The sequence below is a fragment of the Ascidia mentula genome, chromosome 1, assembly GCF_947561715.1.
Source record: "Ascidia mentula chromosome 1, kaAscMent1.1, whole genome shotgun sequence".
NCBI lineage: Eukaryota > Metazoa > Chordata > Ascidiacea > Phlebobranchia > Ascidiidae > Ascidia > Ascidia mentula.
In genome coordinates, this window is record NC_138566.1 from 3,454,682 (window position 1) to 3,475,793 (window position 21,112).

Consider the following 21,112-nt stretch of genomic DNA (forward strand, 5'->3'; position numbering starts at 1 on the left):
AAAAGCTGTGTAATGTCTGACCGTAAGATACCCAATACAATATTATGAAGATAGCTTTGACACACACGTTATTAAGTGCACTGCTTTTGACTTCAAACCTGCATTTTTTAGAAAACCAATCAAACTCAAACCAGTGCAAAACACCTTTACAGTTGCAAAGCTGAAACTTGCACGCCCCTAATAACAAAGACTCTGTTGTTAGTCTCTGTGACGTCATAATGCAGACTTCAAAGACAGGTGTTCCGCTTCGTGACAACTCTCTCTTAAACCGCTCTTGAAAAAGTAACGTCATTCGTAAAGACGATTTGAAAACAGAAACGTTTTTTTGAAGCAGTATTTCTGTCCGGAATAGGAAAGCCGAAGCTGATATGCTAATCATGGCTTTTCTATTCCGTATGATCAACTCCAAGTATTTCTATCAATAGGTAAAAACAGCGACCATAGCAGACAGCTTTCTAAAGAAATGTACCACAGCTATTTATACCCAGCCAACGCAAAAGTTTTTTTTCCACGCTGGAACTGCTCGCTGTCTTTTACAGTAATTTTCAGTAATTCAAGCTTCAATTTAACATACTATTTCTCATAATTTTGAGTTGGAAAATGCTAAAACACCGGGACACAGCTTGGTCACAAATCCCGATCCACAAACAAGTCTATGTATAATGGAAATCCAATCAATCATAAACTGTGTAATTAATTATTGTATTTAAATTTGAATTCATAACCAAACATGACAGATGATTGCTTTGTCGCCACTTGACCGTTGACATTCGCACAGTTTTCTATGTTACATAGACTTATGTGGATTAGATTTTGCGGCCTGGCTGTGTTTCGGTGTAATAGCATTTCCATTTACGTTGGCCATCTCATTTTTTCGCAGATCTTGAAACTACCAACGTAAAATGGTCAAACGAAATGTATTTAAAATTGGCACATGTGAAATGCTGCTTCAAATGTATTTTTTTCACAGCAATTAGAAAAGTTTCATTACACAGAGACACAGCCAGGGCGCATAAACTGATCCACATATGTCCCGTCGTAATAGCATTTTTCCGGCAATCATGGTCCTTCGTTGCAGTTCCGACATCGCGCCACCAGTGAGTCTAACATCACAATGCTACAGGTGGAGATTGGCAAACATACATTTGTTTTTGATTGAAGCGATTCATCAAAACGCATTTGTGCAGCGGTTATTCCTTTTACGTTTAGGCAAAGCAGAAATGATCGAGGAATGTATACCTGCCAGCATGCACCAAAAACGAAAATTTATGCTTAGGCAAAGAAAAACGTCGGGAGTTAGCGGCAACTAGAGCGATAGACAGCTACTTGGCTTTGGTGTGCGCTTTTTATTGCGCCCACTAAGTCACATTGAATATTGTTGCGGCAACAAACATATAAAAACTTGACAAGATTTTTTGTGTTCCGCATGAGTGATTATTTCAAGCATGAGTGAATATTTACCAAAAAGGGTAATAAAAGTTCGCATTAAAAACTTTTGCTTTAAACCTAAATTTGGTAAAAAGCATTTTCATCTGACATATTTGCTTGTAAATTCAACAAGGTCCCTCTACACTTTTAAAGTTGAATACTTTTAAACCTAAAAATAATAAAACAATGTACATAGTAAATGAACCAAAAATTGCGCTCGTAAATTCATCTAAACTTGTTTTCCGGTTAAATAAATGTCTTTGAAATGTTAAATATGTTCCTAAATTTCAATTTCCACAATGAAAAGCTGACATAGAAATTAACTCGTTCATGAAAATGTCCGATCACACTGATTGAGGTGCAATTTTCTTTTCTATTTTTAACGTCGTTGCTTTACGAATGGTTTAGTTTTCTTTAAGGGTTTGTTTGCATTTTAACGTATTCCAGAGGACTTGTTCTGCAAAACTGGTGCACTTTTATTGTAGCTGAAGTCTCCGAATAGATGCTTGTGTAACATGACATGAGTATTGCCAATAACAAGCAAAGTAAGCGGCGCAAAACAAAAGCAGGACACACTGGCGGAGATAGCGAAAGCACAACGCATCCAGGGGATACTAGCTTGGATATTATGAAGCTTAAACCTGAAGATCAAGTGGCCGATGCTAGTAGCACTGTTGTCCTGACTAATGGTCATGTCTGTGATACAAAGAATGATCAAGAGGCAAGTTGAGAATTACAAATCAACATTTGCAAATGATTTTAATTTTTGTCAGGACCACACTTACCTGGACAGGGCCAAGACCTTTGTATAAATTAGAGGTGTTTCCATCATACTAATGATGACTAAAAATCAGTGACCCACATTTTTGTATTAAAAGTAATTCAATAATATTTTGGGTTCTTTATGACAACATGTTGTGTGCATGTTATGATGGGGTTGTATTACCTATTATATTATATAGACCTAATGTAAGACATTCTACTTGCAAGTACTTTAATCTAGTTTGTGATGTTTAAGAAGGGGATATTAGTCTGTTCAATTTTTGGAAGACCAAATGTCAATTTTTTATATATAAATATCATTAGTAGTCATGTCATTTGAAAGCTGGCACAAGCATTGTAACTGTAGAGTAAATATCCTATTTTTGTGCTGATTATGACACACTCAACATTGGCTTGTATAGTAGATAAGATAGCAGATAAGTAGTTTGTATACAGATACACAAATCTCATAATGTTTGTTACTCATTTTAATGCCTTACAATGTTAGGCTAACTGCTACAAAAGCAGTTAAAAAAATATAAATATGTTGGATATAACATGAAGCATGCAGCTATATTTTAAAATATATATATGTATTCTGCTTAACTTGTCCCACCCTTTTTGTTGGTTCCTGTTAGTTAAAACACACATTTTGGGCTCAAGAAAGGGAACACCCTTAAAATATTTTACAAATTCTGATCATTCAATGTATGTGTAGCATTAAATGTAACAAATGTGTCCTCAAACAAAGGAAAGTATTTGAGCAATGTCCAAACTCTGCTGCATGCTGCCCAATTAAGGAATTTATGTTGCTCTACACCGGTAGTATGAATGTCAATTTAAGTCCCATGTTAACAAGGGGAAAATAAGTTTAATGTAGGAACATAACTGACGTTTTTTTTATATCCTTTATACAAACAAAATAGCCAATGCGACATTGTAACTTATCAACCTCCCTTGGCAGTTGTGTATTTTATAATATTTTTAATTTTTTATCGTGCTCAGTGTTTTTATCACTTCCACAGGCAACTCTTTTTTACTTATCGCAACTTCATTGCACCATTTTGCTGGTTCGCCTTCATTTTACACTGAAAATGACTGTAGTATAACAATTGAAACGTGTGTAGCATGAAGTTCTCAACCATTTCATTGGCTATTTTGTTTGTATTAAAGTTTAATGTAAGCTTATCTATCAAAAAATATTTGTGATCATAATTGATACAAATGTGTGTTATGTCATAGTAAGAGTATGACATCATAGTTAAGGATAGTTAAGGTATTGAAAATGTGTGCCACTGTCAATGAAATTATAAAAATATTATATAACGTGTTTATAATGTGGAGCAACAAATCTACCTGTTGGCATAACAAAATTCCAGTGTCTTAATATTCCTTCTTTTGGGAAAGTTATGATTTTAGTTACTTGGCATATTTGCTTTGTCGTCCAATTTTAGGCTCAATAACATATAGATGTTGCACACTGCTAGGTTTCATCTAATATTTCTCAGTTTTAGCAGGCTATGAACAGTCCCTTTCAGTTAATGTTATTTTTAAATGGATTAACTGTAACAATGTGAAATAAGCTGTAATAAATTTAGTAGTTAGGATTTGTTTGATTTCTTCATGCTGTATATAGAAAAAAGTAGAACCTATAGTTCCTTTGCTATTGGTCAGTTTTAGTTTTCTTTAAGGGTTTGTTTGCATTTTAACGTATTCCAGAGGACTTGTTCTGCAAAACTGGTGCACTTTTATTCTAGCTGAAGTCTCCGAATAGATGCTTGTGTAACATGACATGCTAGGTTTCATCTAATATTTCTCAGTTTTAGCAGGCTATAAACAATCCCTTTCAGTTAATGTTATTTTTAAATGGATTAACTGTAACAATGATAAGCTGTAATAAATTTAGTAGTTAGGATTTGTTTGATTTCTTCATGCTGTATATAGAAAAAAGTAGAATCTATAGTTCCTTTGCTATTGGTCAGTCAGTTGATATTGCCACTTAACCGTGGTAAACTATTTATATATATCAGTCAGTAAAAGTAAGCAATTGTGCGTAAATAACATACATATAAATATGGCAGTACTGTTTCTCTACTGTTATTAATCAATGACTCACAACCCATTACATGATGAATGTATGGTCGGCCCAAGAGACATTAGGGGACCATAACTCTGCTAGCAATACAGTTTAACCATGGCATAAGTGTTGTCGGCCATGATTTTTTGTTTTTTATGTGCTTGTATATAGCTCAGATGTAATTGCAGCCTGCAGGTTATGTGCCTGTAAACCTTATTCAAGCATGGTTTGTATTAAAACCTCCCAGCGATTGCATGACACAATTAATATTCCTTTATTGAGAGACAATTATTTTCCCTTGAATAATTAACCACAGCATTTGTATGATAATTAATATGTAGTGCAAAATGACTGACTTTTATTAAGTTCTTTTGCTGCAAAACAATTGCACCATGTCTGAATGAAAGTATTCTGCTTTACATATATTACAATCATGTATAAAGTCCAATGTTGTTTGCATAATTGCCAACTAAAGAATAAACCTTTGAGTCTGCAGTGTCAAGTGGTATTTATAAATTCTTTTTCTTTTTCAGGTGGAGTGCCCAGCTCATGTGGACAGTGATAGTAGATGTCTACGTTGTCACAAAGGCTGCTCAAACACCGTTCCTGTGAAGGAGAGGGTAAGGCGTTTCTCTTGTAACTTTTATTGTGTCCTTTTGTCATTGTTGAGTTGGCCAACGGATTGTCGGCAGGAGAAACTGTTCATTGTGACTTACAACCCTCTTTTGTTGCCCAATTTCAATCAAGTTGATTATACGTTGTGTTGGAAAAACTTTTTGATCATTACTACATTGGTTATTTGTAAAGAAAACAATTATATACTTTTTTTCCACTGCAGAGAATACATAACCTTTGATATGCAACAATCCCAAAGTTATGATATTTCATGCACTGTTGCATTCTAATGGTTTTTGTGTAAATTTATGGTTTAAAATATAGGAGTGTTTGATATGTGTGTTAGGTTTTATTGCACCAGTAACAATATGTCATGTGTGTAGCATGTCTATTAGATCCCCCAGATATATTAAGTCATAGTCAATATTTATCAGTTGATGACTCTGTTATGTTGCCATGCAGAATGCACCAACAGAGTCTAATGTGTTGCCAACTGTGGCTAAAAACAGCCAGGCATCACTCTCACCACCCACATCCTCATATAAAGGTCCTAAAGCATGCGATTGCAAAATGTGTGTTGACCGAAGGTAAGAGCACATAATTGTTGAAACCACTTCTCTAAACTCCAGCCCTTCACACTCTTGTCGTATATGTTTTCGATTACTTTTTGTTGCACAATAATTAGTTTGTGTTCTAATTGTTGTAATAATTTTTAATGTTAAAGTATTGTTGAATTCTGATTTTTTTTTATATACTGTGCAAAACAATTCACTCTTTACATGTTTTTCAATTATTTTTACGTTTATTGCTTTGGATAAAACAAATTTACTCATCTGGACACATTTGTCCACAATATTTAATGCTTACAAACTTTACAGCAAGCATTTTTTAGCATTAAACTTCAAAACAAAAATGTGTTTATGCTACTTTTGTACAATACTATAATCTGGTTTTGTAATGCAGCAATGTGTATGTATCATACATATATACTTGAGCACTAACACATATGATACCAATTTGTTTTCATAGAAGTCTTGAAGCAGAGACATTGTTGGAGACACAAATGCGTCATGCATGGACGCAGATTCGACACCTAGTGAGGTGTGCATATCACGATCCACTTGTGTTGGCTGCGATTGATTCTGATGAATTCAAGTCTTATGTTAACCTGTAAGTGCGGACAAAATTACTCTATGTTTATTTGAATCAATGTTGCAAGAATTGTAACTAACAAGCAATAGTAAATTGCAGAACACACTAAAAAAAATTTGATACCAGTTGTTTTGTATTGATGCAACTACGCCAAAGTTTTGCAGGTGTGGTACTTGAGTAATTTAGCTTGGGTTTTAACTACCAATACACAGATTCATGCCAAATTTCTCAAAAATAGCCCGGAGAATAATTGCTGAAGCAATTTGTTTTTAAATGGCATTAAGTTGGCCTTGGACAAATATTATCTTATCTTCATCCAATGCTTGTTTTGCTTATTACTCCTTGAGCTAATGTCATGCACTTTCAGCAAAACGTGTCCAACTTATAACAAAGTACTCCCATGACTTTTTGTGTTAATGTATTGGAAAACTTTGCTTGGTTGTTAAAAGTGTTGATCCCGCTGCATTGCATAGTATTTCATTTAAACCTCTCTCTGATTGCATCCATATTTATAAAAAGTCATTTTTGTAATCTTTTAAAAAAAAAAAAGCACTTACAGCAGTCAAAGATATATCAATGTTTTGGATAGATATTGGATGTGTATGTACTTTATCCCACTATAATAATTTTTGAAGGGCCAATGTGTAGACCCCTTTTGACCATTTTCGAGAACCATTTGCCGTCGTTTTCTCTGTTAAAATAACACACACACATGGCAAATGTCTCACTTAAATAATTTATTTTGCAGTCTTGTGTCTCAAGACCCACACCTTCTCTTTCAAAGGGTTGAAAGTCAGAGTAGAGAATATGTTAATGATGTAAAGGTGAGTGATATGTTTGGCCGTAAAGACAACATGCTTGTCGGAGCATATTTTCACAAACAAAAATTCGACCACAATAAAATAACATTCATTATACATAATATTTCTGTGTACTTCACCTGTTTGTCAAGTGTCACAAGGAATCTGTACATTGTGTGTTTGGCTGTTTTTTTTTGCTTCTTTATGTGAAGTGAAAGAAAGTATAAAGAAAACATGACCTAGAATTAATACTTCCTTTCTAGCCTGGTTCAATGAAAAGCACTTTCATTTTCCATTTAGTTGACCCATGACACCTTTCATTATATTTTCGTTTGTGGGCTGATAAGGAAGCATTCACGTTCACCTAACAACTTTAGTATTAGGATTTGGGACATAAAAAAAATTACATAGAAAAACAAATAAACACTGTTGGATCTGTTTGCAGTCGAGGTTGCTGAAGCAGCTACGGACAGGGTTCAACACTCCTCAGCTTGCATGCACATATGTAAACATGATGTTTGAGGAGTATGGGAGGCTACTTGCATCGGCAAGGACACTCTCTTCTCTTCTCAGACAGTTGGTGAGTCTATTATTCTATGGCTGTTTTCAATAGCGATATTCCCCTGCATTCAAGTTCCTCCCAAGTTGGTATGATGTTTCTGTATATAAACATTGTTTACATGCAGTTTTAGCTTGTGCTGTATTCGACTCAATGTTGATACACAACTACACTGTTTTGTTCAAAGCAGTTACTTTTAACTAAATAGTTACATTGATACATCATATGCCGATGAAAATACAATAAACAACACCGGATCGGTGAACCAAGCCACCCTGGTAGGCTGTCGATCGATACCGTATCTGTAGTAGCTGAGTAAAACTTTTAAATCAATCTTTCAGACAGCTCTTTTAAGAGCTGTCAGTTGATACATCATATTTATGATTGCTACCAATTTGATTAATGTCATTTAATACACCAAAACATATAAGCTAATCGCTTTGTGAATTACTCAATGCTTTGCGTGGGAGCGTAAATTCAGGAACCCGTCGTAACATACAAGTTTTGCCAAACTCAAATGCAAAATCATGTTTATTGCTTTACAGGAAGAAGAACATTTATCTCACTTCAACAATGTTACGTTGGAGCAACACAGCATGCACCTCTTCCAATGTATGGTTTACAGTGAAGCTTACATCCAGCGAGCACTCAACGAAATTCTCCTTCAACTTCGCTCCGGTAGTAATCAACACGAAGAGTCAAACAACATCTTTACAAACACTCTGATCAAGTAAGTTAACTCATTTTTCAGTTTAACTTTACATTGTTTTTGGAAAGTTTCTCTTCTCAGGCTGTTTGTAAAAAAATCTGTTTGTTTTTGTTTGATTCTTTAAACAGAGTGTTAATTAACACACAAGAGTTTGATTTTCTACAAGAAAACACAACATATGTATGAGTGTAGGCCTCCTTAGTTTACCCAATTAAACCTAACATTACCAACAGGCAAAAGGCATTCAAGTGTTGTTTAAATATTTCCTTTCAACCACACATGGCTAGCTACATAGTGCACAAGCTATCTGTGTTATTTATCAAACAGATTGATGTGACCATGCAGGGAACCTTATTTTATATATATATATAAATGGCTTATACATAGATTGTGATAAAACAAAGGTGCTTGGCAAGGTTGTCATACTGCTTAGCTGTCCAAGTGCATATTTAGTTAATATGTAATTTTATGGTGACTATTTTAGCCCGATGTCATGGTAATGTCGTTTTTTTTTTTTAATTGTCCCACATTTTGCTTCCCTCTCCTTGCTTGTATGCACTTTTACTGCTCCTTGCTGATTTACAAAAATGTCTTCAATCAGGTATTTAAAGTTCGACACGGAGATGACACAGGTTTCGGTGGCGTGGAGAGATATTCAAAAAATGATGGACGACTTTAATGATGAGAGGGTTGACGCAAAACGAATGGCAAAAGAAAATTGTGAGGAATACACCAACCATTGGAACTACACAGAACAACTGGTTGGTTTTGTTCAGTTTTGTGTCCCAGGTTTCCATTACCATTTGTAAATCCACTTATTTGTATGTATAAAAGTGTGCAAGTCAGGTTGTATATTTTTATCGCAAATGTCTTATATTTGTTTGTTTGATGTTTGCAATAACAGACCCTTGTAATGTCTGATTGTATTTGCTATCACTTCGTGCATACACACAGGAAATAATGATCTAAGATATAATTTTGTAACGTTGCAGCACAACACAAGATCTACTTAGTATTTTACCATCAGTTTATAATATCATTTCTCTTATGCATGTCAAGCACAATCAAACTTATAAAGTGTTTGTATTTAACACATTGTGAAGGCGACATACTAATTTAACATTATGGCGCTACATCCTCAACTTGAGGCTTGTTCCACTGTTTCCTGTTACTCGTTTTTTTCATGAATTTATCTGAATATATCGGGAAGATTTGTTTGTTAAAGTTATTTTCTTCAACGAGAAATTAATCGAATAGCTTTAAAAATAGCCCAGTGTATTTTAACCATTATTATTCCAGATGTTTTGGTTGATAATAATGATACCAACTTTATCTAATTAATTTCAATTCCTAATAATGTAGCCTGCACCTAGTTGTGATGGTATTTTTAGTGTTAAAATTTATTTTTTCTCTTCTGGTCACATGTGCAGATATATGTTGTCAATTTTGTTGTTCAGCCGAGCAGTAAAAAACAGTTTGAATACTTCAATTTTGGAATTGTTTGTCAATATCACAAAAAAAAAACTTAAAATTATGTTGTTTCAGAATTCGCCAAACACCACAAGCCAACAACAGCATGATCACAAACTGTCATTAACATTACGACAGTGTACATGTGCCAAGCCACACACTCCGTCTATGAATTGTCCGCATTGTGAGCAGCAGGCAGTAAGTTGATTTGTTAAACTTGTATGAAGCAGAATATGAATAAATAGCAAGTCAACCCATATATTCAATTATTGTATATATCCAAAGCAAATTGTTATGCTGTGCATACTCATTTTCATTATGTTTTATTTGTTCCAACATTATTGCTTGCCATTTTTACATTGCGACAAAAAAGGTCATTGAAGGAAAAATATAATCTTGTTTAGTCATCGTTATTTCAGTTCCACATTCACGTCAATCCTGCAAATATAAAACATTTATAAAAGGGGGGCAATAGTAAGGATATCTATGATACTGAACATAAATAGATAAATTCCTTTTCTGAACTCAACAAATTCCTCATCAGTTAGAAAAAAAGCAATGGTTTCAAGAGAAAGATCGACATTTTCTACAAAGTAGTAAAATGTTGTGTTGCAAACAAACAGGAAAAGAATACAAAAGTTGAAGATCAAACAAACCAAGAAGAAAGTCGTCATGACCATGACTGTGAGCCTTTCCTACTTCCAAACCTGCATGGGGATTATTTGAGCAACATAAAGCCACCTAGTGTCCCATCTGATGATCTCGAAGACAGTTCAGACAACAGTGGACCTCCAAAAATCATCGAACATCCGAGTTTGGTTGTGCCTTCCGACTTGGACGAGGAATTGGATTCCATCGGTTCCCCTTCTCCACAAGCTTGGTGGGTAACTGTTTGGATATAAAGTGGTATATTGATTGTTAACTGTATTGTAGACATAGTACTGTGTTCATGTGAAACAGTTTACATAACATTAAACAGCTTAATATTATGTAAAATTGTGTTGTTGTTTCTGTTGACACAAAGAGGAACAGTTATATTGTATTTTGTGTCTAATATGATACATTTTTGATGGTGTTGTGTTGTAAAAAAGCATCTACAACTGTGTCACTTTTGTGTGTGCAGAATAATAACCATCTTGGTTAATGGCAATTATGACAATTTAGTGGTTCATTTTGTTTCTAACACAGTTTTTCTTCTCAGTGCCAACTTCAGTCACAATCCCTTTCTCCATTTCGACGGAACTTCAAACAACTTATTTCTCAACCCTCCACGACCTTTCATCCCTTTATTCTCCCCGTCTGCAGCTGCTTATTCTCGAAACTTCCAGCATTTTCGAAAGAACCACACCCAAGACAATGAACTGCTCTTTGCGGATGGCATGTGTCAATGGCCAATGCCACCCTTCTCCAAGGGTGGCGATTCCCTGAGTGACACTGAGCCGCGTGACAAATACTACATGTCACTCTCTCCTCCAGCAATCAGCAGTGATAATAACGGAGATGCCCCCAATGTGTCACAACCAAAGGTAGTTTTTACCCTTCGTTTTGTTTGTACTTAACCAGGAGTGTTAAAAATGTTTTTCAAGTGTTGAAAATACTTTCGCGATATTTTAATTACTCATGAACAGCTGGCACTTATGTGAGTAATATGCAATTAGGTATATCACACATGATAAAATATACTTAAATCTGGTAATATCTGACTGGATTGTGACATGATTCTATGTCATGTACTAACTAATTAATGTCAAATGTGTTTGTGTTTTGATTTGACCACACAAAAAGTTTTGATTCATGTGAATATGCAGAGTATTACAATCTCCATGCATCATTTTCAAATTGAGAATGTTTTTTAACAGGGAGAAACCTCATCACCAGCCGAATCAACAACAACAACAGCCACTATTCCAACCTCAACCTACTCAACGCAATCTGAAACGCTCACGAAGACATGCACCCACAAAAACGCCACATCATTAAACTCCTGCAACTCCTCTTCCACCTGCAGAATGACAGCGAGCACTTGTGCCACGATGAGCGATGGATTATGCAAGGATTCATGGTCATCCTCCTCTTCTGCATCGTTCGGATCTGCGTCCACTCTTAACTTTTCGGATTATGGATGGAATAAAATTTCAAAGTATGGCTTTTTTGACAAGTGCAATTGAAAATGAATCCATGTCAAGAGTATGTGGGTATATTGTCCATTTTTTTGTAAGAAGATTTGTAAGCTATATCCAACTTGTACAGCCATGTATGCTTTTAAGCAAGCATATACTCATATTCATTACTTGGTATGTGTTACCAGCATTGCACATGGTAGAAGGTACTTCATCACAAGTACAACAGAGGTCTGGTTAATATAAATCGTATTTATTTTGAAAGGTTTAAAAGCACAAAACTAAGAAGAAAAACCCATCGGAAAACTAGAAGCTCGCAACGTAGCAACGAATCTTTAACACAGAAAAAAGACCAAGATGCAAAGGTTGGTTACTTGTTTTTTTCTGTATTTACAACAACATTAATGGTTAATTAACCAGTTTTTTAATGCAGTCAAGAACCCCATCATCTGGCAACAATGTTGATGGCGAAAACAGAGAAAGTTCAAGAGTTCAGAAAGCGGTAAGCGTTGGACTGTGTTTCATAAACTTGAGAATTTTTTCTTCAGTTTTATGTTGTATTAGTTTGACATTTCTATTTGCAAGTATTCTCTAATATTGCTGAATACAAAAATAAGTATATATATAATTGGAAAAATGTGTAAAAAATAAGGTAGTGCCACTTTAGGAGTTTTTTTTTTCTTTTTTTTGTAACAAACTTCAGCTCAGGCTTTGTTAAAAAATAGAAATAAGAAAAGGAACTCAACCTTTGAGGAAATTACTGATTTACCTTCAAATTTTTGTGGCAATTTAAGAAAACAATATCCTTCATTATGGGAAAAAGTTTGGCAGTTTACCGTTAAAACATTAGCCTAGGCGTGGTTAGAATTTGGTCTGTAACAAAATAGGTGTATGACGTCCCAACTGTTTTAAAGGATGAGGATTGTGAAGTGGATGAAGATGCTGATGATGAGTATGATGGAGAGGAAGATGAAGAACAGATGTGTAAATGTGACAAGTGCCTGGCAACCATCAACAACACTTTCTCCTCATTTGCTGTGAGTTTTGTGATAAGTTGAGTTGAAAGCATGATGACATGCAGCTTCGTTACATGTTCAAAATCATAGTGACTTTCGATGTATAGTCGTGTGTGATCAAATCCTCTGCATACAACTCGTTTCTGCTATCCCGGCTGTGCTGGATAATGCTGTTTCCAAAAAAGCAAATAAAAATGCCTCTCTTTTTTGACAGTTTCCATACCTAAGTAATATGTAACTAATTTCAACCTTTTTTTTACCTCCATCTCTGTGTATCGCTCACATTTCTGTCACACTAACTATATGTTTTTCTGTACCAAAACCTCCCACTAAAACATGACACCACACTTTTTACCAGGACCCCAAACCTTACTTGATGCCTAGCATGGATGGAAACACTACTGGGCAGTGTGAATGTAGTTCATGTGTTCGACTCGCGGCAGTCAGTTTCTTCGCTGCGCAATCCAATCAGCCATCTCATTCTCTGGGAGGGTATTCCCCTAATGACGTTGCAGGTGGCAACCCGATCCCCTCTCAGTTTTACAACCCGGTACAGGTAAGCTGCAGTCGAAACTAATGCCAGGTGTCTTGGAAAACTTTTATATACCCACATTGCAAACAATTTGTGTCTTGAGGAAGCTGAAGTTTTTGTAAATTGTGTTTATGTTTTCCATCTATGATACACAATAGGATTGAAAACCCCAAAATTTTGTGATTTTCAGGACCTTCATATTCACCCCCACCTGTATGGCTTGCCCGCTATGGGAAATCCATCTATGGGAACCCCCACAAGTGAAAGTCATCACTCAAACACGTCCGATGTCACAACCATGCCACCTAGTGACAAGTTAGGGGAGGAAAAGAGCTCTGTTCTCGATCCACCTCATCTCTTCCACCAAACTCCGACGTCTAATGAATGGGATATATTTGGAAAAATGTCCACTGGAGTCAGTGACAAGAATTCTATGAGCCAGGCTCAGAACTTGCCGGAATGGACGCTCGCTCATCCGGTTTGTATTTTACTTTCTTATTTGCCTAAATTTTCTGAAAGATTAGAGTATAAAATACTGTAGTTTTACAGATTTAACGTAGAACTGTTTTTAACATATTATACTCGTGTTGTACTTTTTAAAAATAAGTTTCGTTTCGGGGTAAAAACGTGCAAGATTTAAAGAAGAAAAAGTAGGTTTTCCACATCCTAATCACAAACTTTTGTACAGGCGTGGTTGAATGGTGGTCACCCCTCTGCGATTATCAAATCTAATCTACTGAACCCTGGAACCCTGTCGGCGATCCAGCAAATTCTATCTGGCAACAATTTGCAGGGATTTCTGCAACAACCATTTGCCAATGGGCCCATGCCAACTCCTTACTCAAACATCATACCTTCGTCCAGTTATCTCACGAAAAGCACCAATGAGAGGTGGGTTTTAATCTGCGAATGTCATAGATTTATGAGCTTTGGAGCAAATAGTAATGAGTAGGCAGCTGACAGTGCCCGACAGATTGACGGCTGCAAAGTCACCACAATTTGATGTCTTCTCCCATCTAGTTAACCAGTTTTATTGAGACCTGATGTCTGAAACAGTTGCACTGTCTGCAGTTCACTAGATTTTGTTGACTAATTATTGTCAATTTTATGAGATATTGACTTGGATTGCATTATGGTGGGAGTTAGAAATATACCTTTGAAATACATCTATGGTTCATTATGCAAGTGGTGTGTGCCAAATATTTTGAAGTATTAAATCAAAGTTCCCAAAAAAACATTAGCCATGTTTTTATTGGCAACAAAGTTTATTGGCAATTGTACCAAAACCTTTACTTGGTTTTCAAACAAGTTCTAAAAAAAGAGGAAATTTATGCAAATTCATTGATCAGTTTACCTCGTGGCAGGATCAATTACAACATATCCACTTCTTTGCAGCTTATTTCCTCAAGCCAGCAGCGTGTCCATGGCAAACAGCTCCTCCTTTGTTTCCACGACTACCATGTCTTCATCTGCAAGCTCCCAGACCTCCCAACAAACTTCCTCCTCATCCTCCTGCTCCTTTGACATCCCTCTTTCCTCTCCTCCTAACATCACAACCACCAAACACGCTCCGAGTGTGAACGGATCCTTGGATCAACAATCTGTTGCATCTTCCTCCATTTTCGCTCCCACATCCACCATCAACTATTTCTCCTCTTCTGTTTATCCTCAAGTTCCAGATTTCACCAGCATCCCATCTTCCGCGTTCATGCCGTCACTCTCGCAGGCCGCTATGAGTGAAACATCCTCGATGCACGGAAGCCAGCAGGTCCAACCCATCCGCTTCCATCCGGGAACATCAGTGAGTCTGAAGGAAAACCAATTTAGCATCGGAGCTCAGGGTGGTAAAGCTGGTGGTGGTGGAAACCTCTTCATCCCTCCGATCATGTCAGGTGAGCAATCAAATGTTTCGTGAATAAGTCACAGGGTAGTAATTGTAACAGAGCATGAAATACAGTTTGAAGGAACACTCCATGCACAAAAACTTATGTTTGTTATGCGCTTATTATGCCCGTCTGGATGATATAAGTATGTGAATCCAGGTCAGAATAGGCATTGTGTTAAAACTGAACAAACAGGAGTTGAAGCAAAACCTGTCCTGTGCTCATGTGAATCCATTGTCTTTGTCTTATTTAAATACTTTTATTGTATAGCTGGTCATTTGCCAACATCGCAACACAACCCTTTTCAACAGCACTTCCCCAATTCTGCAGGTACTGCAAATTTTTTATAAACGGCGAAAGCGAATTTATGAATTTGCAGTTACTGTTTGTTTAAACATTATTCACAAATTAAACATTGACCTTTTGTTCTCTCTCCAATCAGCTCCCAGCCTCGCTACCGACTTTTCGTCCCAAGCCAGCAGCGCGGCCCCCGTTACTGTTGGACAGAACCCCATTCTGACCCCGTACCCTGGGGGAATTCCGACGACAACGGGGCCCCCACATAATCAACCCCAGATTATGCGACGAAAGAAGTTGGTGGCGCAGAGCAAGTTGTCGAAGCAAGGTCGTCCCAGCCAGAGCAACAACGTCAGTCCGAGCGCTGGTTCCCAAGTGGTTCAGACGAGCATGCAGGTAACCTGTTGAACTGGTTTAAACTGTGGTTTACAATAGCAAAACGTTCTCTGTGTTTAATTGGTATCAAGTTACGTATTATACAATTTGTTTCACATACTTTGTGGTGTTGCACATTACTTACACAAAAAGGACTTGCTTTGAGTAACTTCACTTAACTTTTTGTGTGTATCGTGTGATTCCCAGGCCTTCGTCTGTAGTTTGTGGTACAGATCTTTTAAACGCATAAGTAACATACCATTATATGGACTCTGTATGTTGGTCTCTCAGTGTTGTTAGTTTTTGTAAACAACAAATCCTTTGATAGAAGCACATTCGTAATTACTGGATAACAAAACAGCGTTTATTGTAAAGGTGAGCATGCAGAAAGGACAGAGCAGCACCAAAGTTACCTTATCAGCGAGCCAGAAGATTCAGGCCGCCTTCCCATCCCAAGTCCACTCCCAACCCCAACATCAAACAGACAACACACGAACTCCCCCAGACCTAAACGACAAAGATTTGTCTAAAGGCAAAACTCCTCACCCCGTTTCATGTCAGGCCGACGTGAAAAAACCTGCACCTCCACCTGCTCCCTCTGTCCCCAACAACCCCGAACACCCGCCTACGATTAGCGCGCCACCTGGTGATCAATGTCATCACGCGCACGGCCCAGGTAAGGTTTTGTATTTTGTTTCTATGTGACAATGACGTGGAAGAAATGAAATATTCAGGTAATATTATAGAAGCGCTGTAGATTTCCAATACCTCGTTTTCATGTAATGGTTGCGATTTTGCCACCGTTGCTACTAAATTTTCTTCCTTGCCAGAAACCACAAAATATTAAGGTTCAAAGATAGTGTTGTCGTACCGTAAAGTGTTTAGAGAAGAGTTTGAGAAACTGCAGTTCTTATTGTTTTCATTGTTTTCACTGACTTGGAAAACCTCCGAAGGAAAATAAAACATGTTTTCAACTTGTTTTCCAACAAAACCCGAGTCAACAATGAAATATACATATGTGTTGGTCGTTATTTCATTTATTTTTTTTAAGGTGGCCATGGACCGTCTGACACAGCGAACAGTTCCACCAACACCACGAACGGTAACAACGGTTCGGGGAATGGATCCAACTACAAATACTGTAACTGTTGTTATTGCGAGTTTTTCGGCAACGGGGGCCCTCAGCAAGCACCGACCAGCAAAAATTACCCGGAGATAAGAGACAGATTGAGGAAGAAACTGATCAAATCAAAGGGTATGTTCCTCGTGTGTGGTCAATCGTTGAGGATCTTCTCAAAGGTTCCTTTGAAATATGTCTATACCATTGAAGCAGTATTTAATTATTTAAAAGATGTGTTTGTCTTAAAATGGTATGATGTGCGACAAATTCCAGTAACTGTTCCTTTCATTTGTTCGTCTTTATGTTTCTTAAGCTCCAAATACTTCAACATAAAAATATATTTTTCTCACTGTTAGATCCAAAAGATCATGATCCGAAGCTGGAGAATGGAGATTGCGTTCACCACGAGTCCTCATCCCCTGCATCCCATACCTCCCGATCCCCTGAATCGCTAAACCGCGCAGTGAACTCCCAGCGTACAGTGGAAGAACTTCTCTCCTTCATCGAAGGAACATCCGAGGAAAGAAGCAAGAAATCTGCAAAGCGAGCTCGACAGAAACAAAAGAAGGAAATTGATAAAAGCAAGCCTGAATCTGTCGATCATTCCTCAAATTTACACGAAAAATCCGTGGAATCCAGGGAGGTTGTCATCACGTCTTCAGAAGCTGATGGTGGTAGAAGTGATAAAAATGCAAAGAAGAAGAAAAAGAAGCCAGGAGCGAAAGGCGATGAGTTGACAACCGAGGAGAAGATTGCGGAGAATTCATCCCCTGTAGATCCCGCTCCGAAAAGTAAAATAAAAGAAGCGAAGACAAAAGGTTCCTTTGATTCTTCTTTCAAGATTCATGACGACAGTTCAACTCCCACCGATCAACAGAAGGAATCTGTCAAAATCAAAACAACTTCCACAAGCAAGTCTCAGGATGCAGAAGCTGCCTCATCCAGTGCTGCAAACCTGAAGAAAAGTGGATCATCTACTAAACCACCCCTTAAACACAAAACTTCTGATAAATCAGAATCCTCAGTAAATTCTGACCCTCACAAGGGAAGTAGCGTCGACAAGCAATTAGACCATGCGGAATCCTCTGCAATGAATCAAAGCCAGAACAGCAACAACATGATCGGCAGTCCTGTGGATCCAGAGTCACCGAGCGACGAAATTGCTGCCTCCCGGGTCATCCAATCTCGTCAGCTCTCGCTGGATGAGCTGAAGGTCCTCAGACAGCGACCTCGGAAATATCTTGTTGATCAGAATGAGAAGAACAGAGTGAACTGGGAGGCAGTGAAGTTGGTCAATGAACGCCATCGGATGATGAACGTCATCCACATCCCGGAGCGTGGAGTCGTGCGGAAGGATATCAACTTCCCTTATAAGTCGGAACAGGGAGAATCGGAGCAGTTAAAAGCTGAAGAAAAAGTCGAACAGCAGGTTGACGGTGACAGTGCGGTTAATACCAGCGCAGGTTCGACACCTGAGAAAGGAAATGACAATGAAGGGTAAGTTGAAATTTGTTACCCAATTCCTGTTGGCTTAGTAGTCGTAACTTGTTAAATTGCGTTACAAATTTGCCACTGGTTCTTTAGCTCTTATTGCTTAGTACGCTGATACGCTATGTTTCTGTTTTCCTGTGGACAGTGGACTTTTTCGGCATCCCATAAACCAGGCCTGTACAACTAAAAACGGCACGGCCGCAGTAGAAAAAATATTTTTCACATTTCCTAAATTCGAAACACGCTCCACAACACGCGAAGTTGCCTGCAATTAACTTCGATGAACGGCACTTCGGGTTGCAGGAGTGTGTTGTGTTTTTGATCTAGAATTGATCAATGCAACCTCGCCGAAATTATTTTCATTAACTTCAAGTCAGCCTCGTTTCAACATGACTCCTTTAGGGAAAACTTGAAAAACAAGACACGGAAACAGAGGAGGAAGAACAGATCCACCAACGTCGCTCCTCCAGGAGAGAAGGGTGTGGGAGTGGATCAAGTCTTCCTCCCACGAGAGGAAATTGAGAACGAAAACGAGATGGATGCTGCGGAGAAAGAAATTGAGAGTTTCAAAAGGTGAAAAAATTCTCATAAAATTACATTTGTGACGATTTTAATGCAAAACATGTAATTTACTCTGAGCGTTAAAAATCACTTTTTATCCATTTCATTTCCGCAGTCCGTACGGAGAAAGGAGAAAAGTTTATTTCTCTAGTGGAAAGGCCCATAGTTTCAGTAAACAAATTATATCAATAATTTGATAAATTCGCGTGCCAACCTGTATGCGCATACCAAAATATGCTACATGAATTGTTGATAACCACTTTAAAGCATTCCTCCCGGACACAAAGTATTGCAATACGAACTCGTAAATCCCAATTGCCAAAACTTACGCACGTGTTAAGGGTTGCCGGCCCCAATGCTCTTAATGATAAATCCATGTAAATTTCTACCTTGTTGCTTGTGGCAGATTCTGCATGGACTCCACAGTTCTCAATAAACCAAAGAAGATCACGGTCAATTGGAAGGACGTCACTTTCAAGAAGAACCTCTCCACGCACTGAGGAACCCGACCTGACCTACATCAGCATAAACTCTTCCCACCAACTCCATACACGCGTCATCTTTCTGTCGTCACGCTTACGTCATAAGTTCGTCATATTGGGTTTGCATTTGGAATGCAGGATTCGCGAAGATGTTTTTTATCGTTCCTTTCATTTGTTTGTTTTTTTCACCCCCACATCTACCCAACTCCCTAACCCTATGTTTACGACGTCACAGAGGGGGTTTTGTGACGTCAGACAATCACCCCAAACTCATCTCGAACGTATCTAGACCTTTCCTTTTCCCGAAGGTCCATACGTCAGTTTGCGATTTTTGGCCTGTAGCACGCGTGTGTTAATCGTAGCAATGCTGCAGTCCTATATTAGTGGAGCGCGTGCATGTGTGTTTCGTGTTGTTTAAGCGCGTCTCTCCTATCCCCTTTCGTTGGTCGTTGGCGCTTCGTTCTACTTAACAGCTGTGTCGGGGCCCTCTCCGCGGTGGCCACGCGTGTTGTTGATAATATTAATAATAATAACGTTATAATATATACGAGCTACGCGACGTCTTGGCAATAAACGTTGTTGCTGTTGGGATCTGGTGTTTGTGGTGTTTTGTGCAAGAAATCTGGGCACAATTCTGGTTTCAAGACCACAAATTAGCTTGTGAGAGCTTCTACGTAATTTGTCAATATTTATAATTTCCCGATATTTTTAATTAACAACAAGTTTGATGAGGCCCTGGTGTTGTAAAAATGTCAGAAATCTAAAGATAAATTTAGCAGTAACGAATCATGTGGACAAGCTTGATGCGTTATCAGTTTAAAATTAAATTTTGCATCGTTGATGCATGCGTCAGGTCGCCAATACCTTCGATTCCCCTTAACCACGCACACCGACAAGTGCCACGAAGTATTTACAAACTGCATGCTTTAGTTTCAGTTAGGGGTGAAACAAGTAGCTGAAAATGTCCGCAGTAGCTTCAGTCGGTGATTTAAAATGTTGCACGACTGATCATCTGGCAAACGACCTTTGAATGCAATAGACATCTTACACGACCGTTAGCAAAAAACTACAATATAAACACCTTAACCAGTAGGCCTACTCCTCTGTCAAACAGACAGCTCAGTGCAACCCAAAGGGTTTGTTTTGGTGGAACAAAGGAGAGAAACCAGGATTTAAAAGAGTCTCTCTTTCGTCCCACCAAAACAACGCGTTATAAGGACTGGGTTGTTTTTTTCCTTACATTTCCGAATCCAAACAACACAAACAAGGGCAAAAACCAACATTTGTTTCACAAAAACTGTTACATAATCGCGAAAGTTCGCAGGCCTGCATGTCTACAAACTCGAAAACAAGACAGAACACAATCATGTTACGCACGAACACAGTAGTTAGGATTCCCAATCATCCGAATCCAGTACTTAAGAGACAATATGCCTTCGTCATCGCCTCAAGACGTGTTGTCAGCAAAGACGGGCGTATCCTGCGTAAACGCCCACCTCTGGACCAATCAGAGTCAAGAACAAAATCCTCGCGAAAGTTTGCGGCTGTGAAACAGGTTTTTCGTCAATTTTGTTGTGAATTACTTTGTAGGCCAGTCTTTATTTCTAGCGATAGGCAAGGGGATGGGTTCCTTTCAGTACAGGACAGGAATATAATTTAGTTT

The 21,112-nt window shown here is 37.9% G+C and overlaps 1 protein-coding gene across 1 annotated transcript; it reads left to right on the plus strand.

The window, feature by feature from the left end:
- Positions 1 to 1,907: 1,907 nt before the first annotated feature.
- Positions 1,908 to 20,040, plus strand: LOC145913816 (uncharacterized). Its single transcript, XM_083001577.1, has 26 exons — positions 1,908 to 2,149; positions 4,801 to 4,887; positions 5,345 to 5,469; positions 5,912 to 6,052; positions 6,783 to 6,858; positions 7,280 to 7,414; positions 7,939 to 8,123; positions 8,704 to 8,863; positions 9,648 to 9,770; positions 10,196 to 10,452; positions 10,774 to 11,098; positions 11,432 to 11,712; positions 11,958 to 12,057; positions 12,126 to 12,194; positions 12,607 to 12,729; positions 13,067 to 13,264; positions 13,431 to 13,718; positions 13,929 to 14,131; positions 14,636 to 15,132; positions 15,394 to 15,453; positions 15,566 to 15,816; positions 16,171 to 16,471; positions 16,847 to 17,050; positions 17,272 to 18,412; positions 18,809 to 18,979; positions 19,374 to 20,040. Exons 1-26 carry the CDS (start codon positions 1,949 to 1,951, stop codon positions 19,465 to 19,467), a joined length of 5,796 nt encoding a protein of 1,931 aa, XP_082857703.1. The 5' UTR covers positions 1,908 to 1,948; the 3' UTR covers positions 19,468 to 20,040.
- The last annotated feature ends 1,072 nt before the right edge of the window (positions 20,041 to 21,112 follow it).

Bases quoted from the DNA above. Each gene is read 5' to 3' on its own strand.
- LOC145913816 (XM_083001577.1), top strand. From the start codon at position 1,949: ATGAGTATTGCCAATAACAAGCAAAGTAAGCGGCGCAAAACAAAAGCA. The intron at 9,771-10,195 runs GTAAGTTGATTT...GCAAACAAACAG, and splicing joins CGCATTGTGAGCAGCAGGCA to GAAAAGAATACAAAAGTTGA. The intron at 11,713-11,957 runs GTATGGCTTTTT...TTATTTTGAAAG, and splicing joins GGATGGAATAAAATTTCAAA to GTTTAAAAGCACAAAACTAA.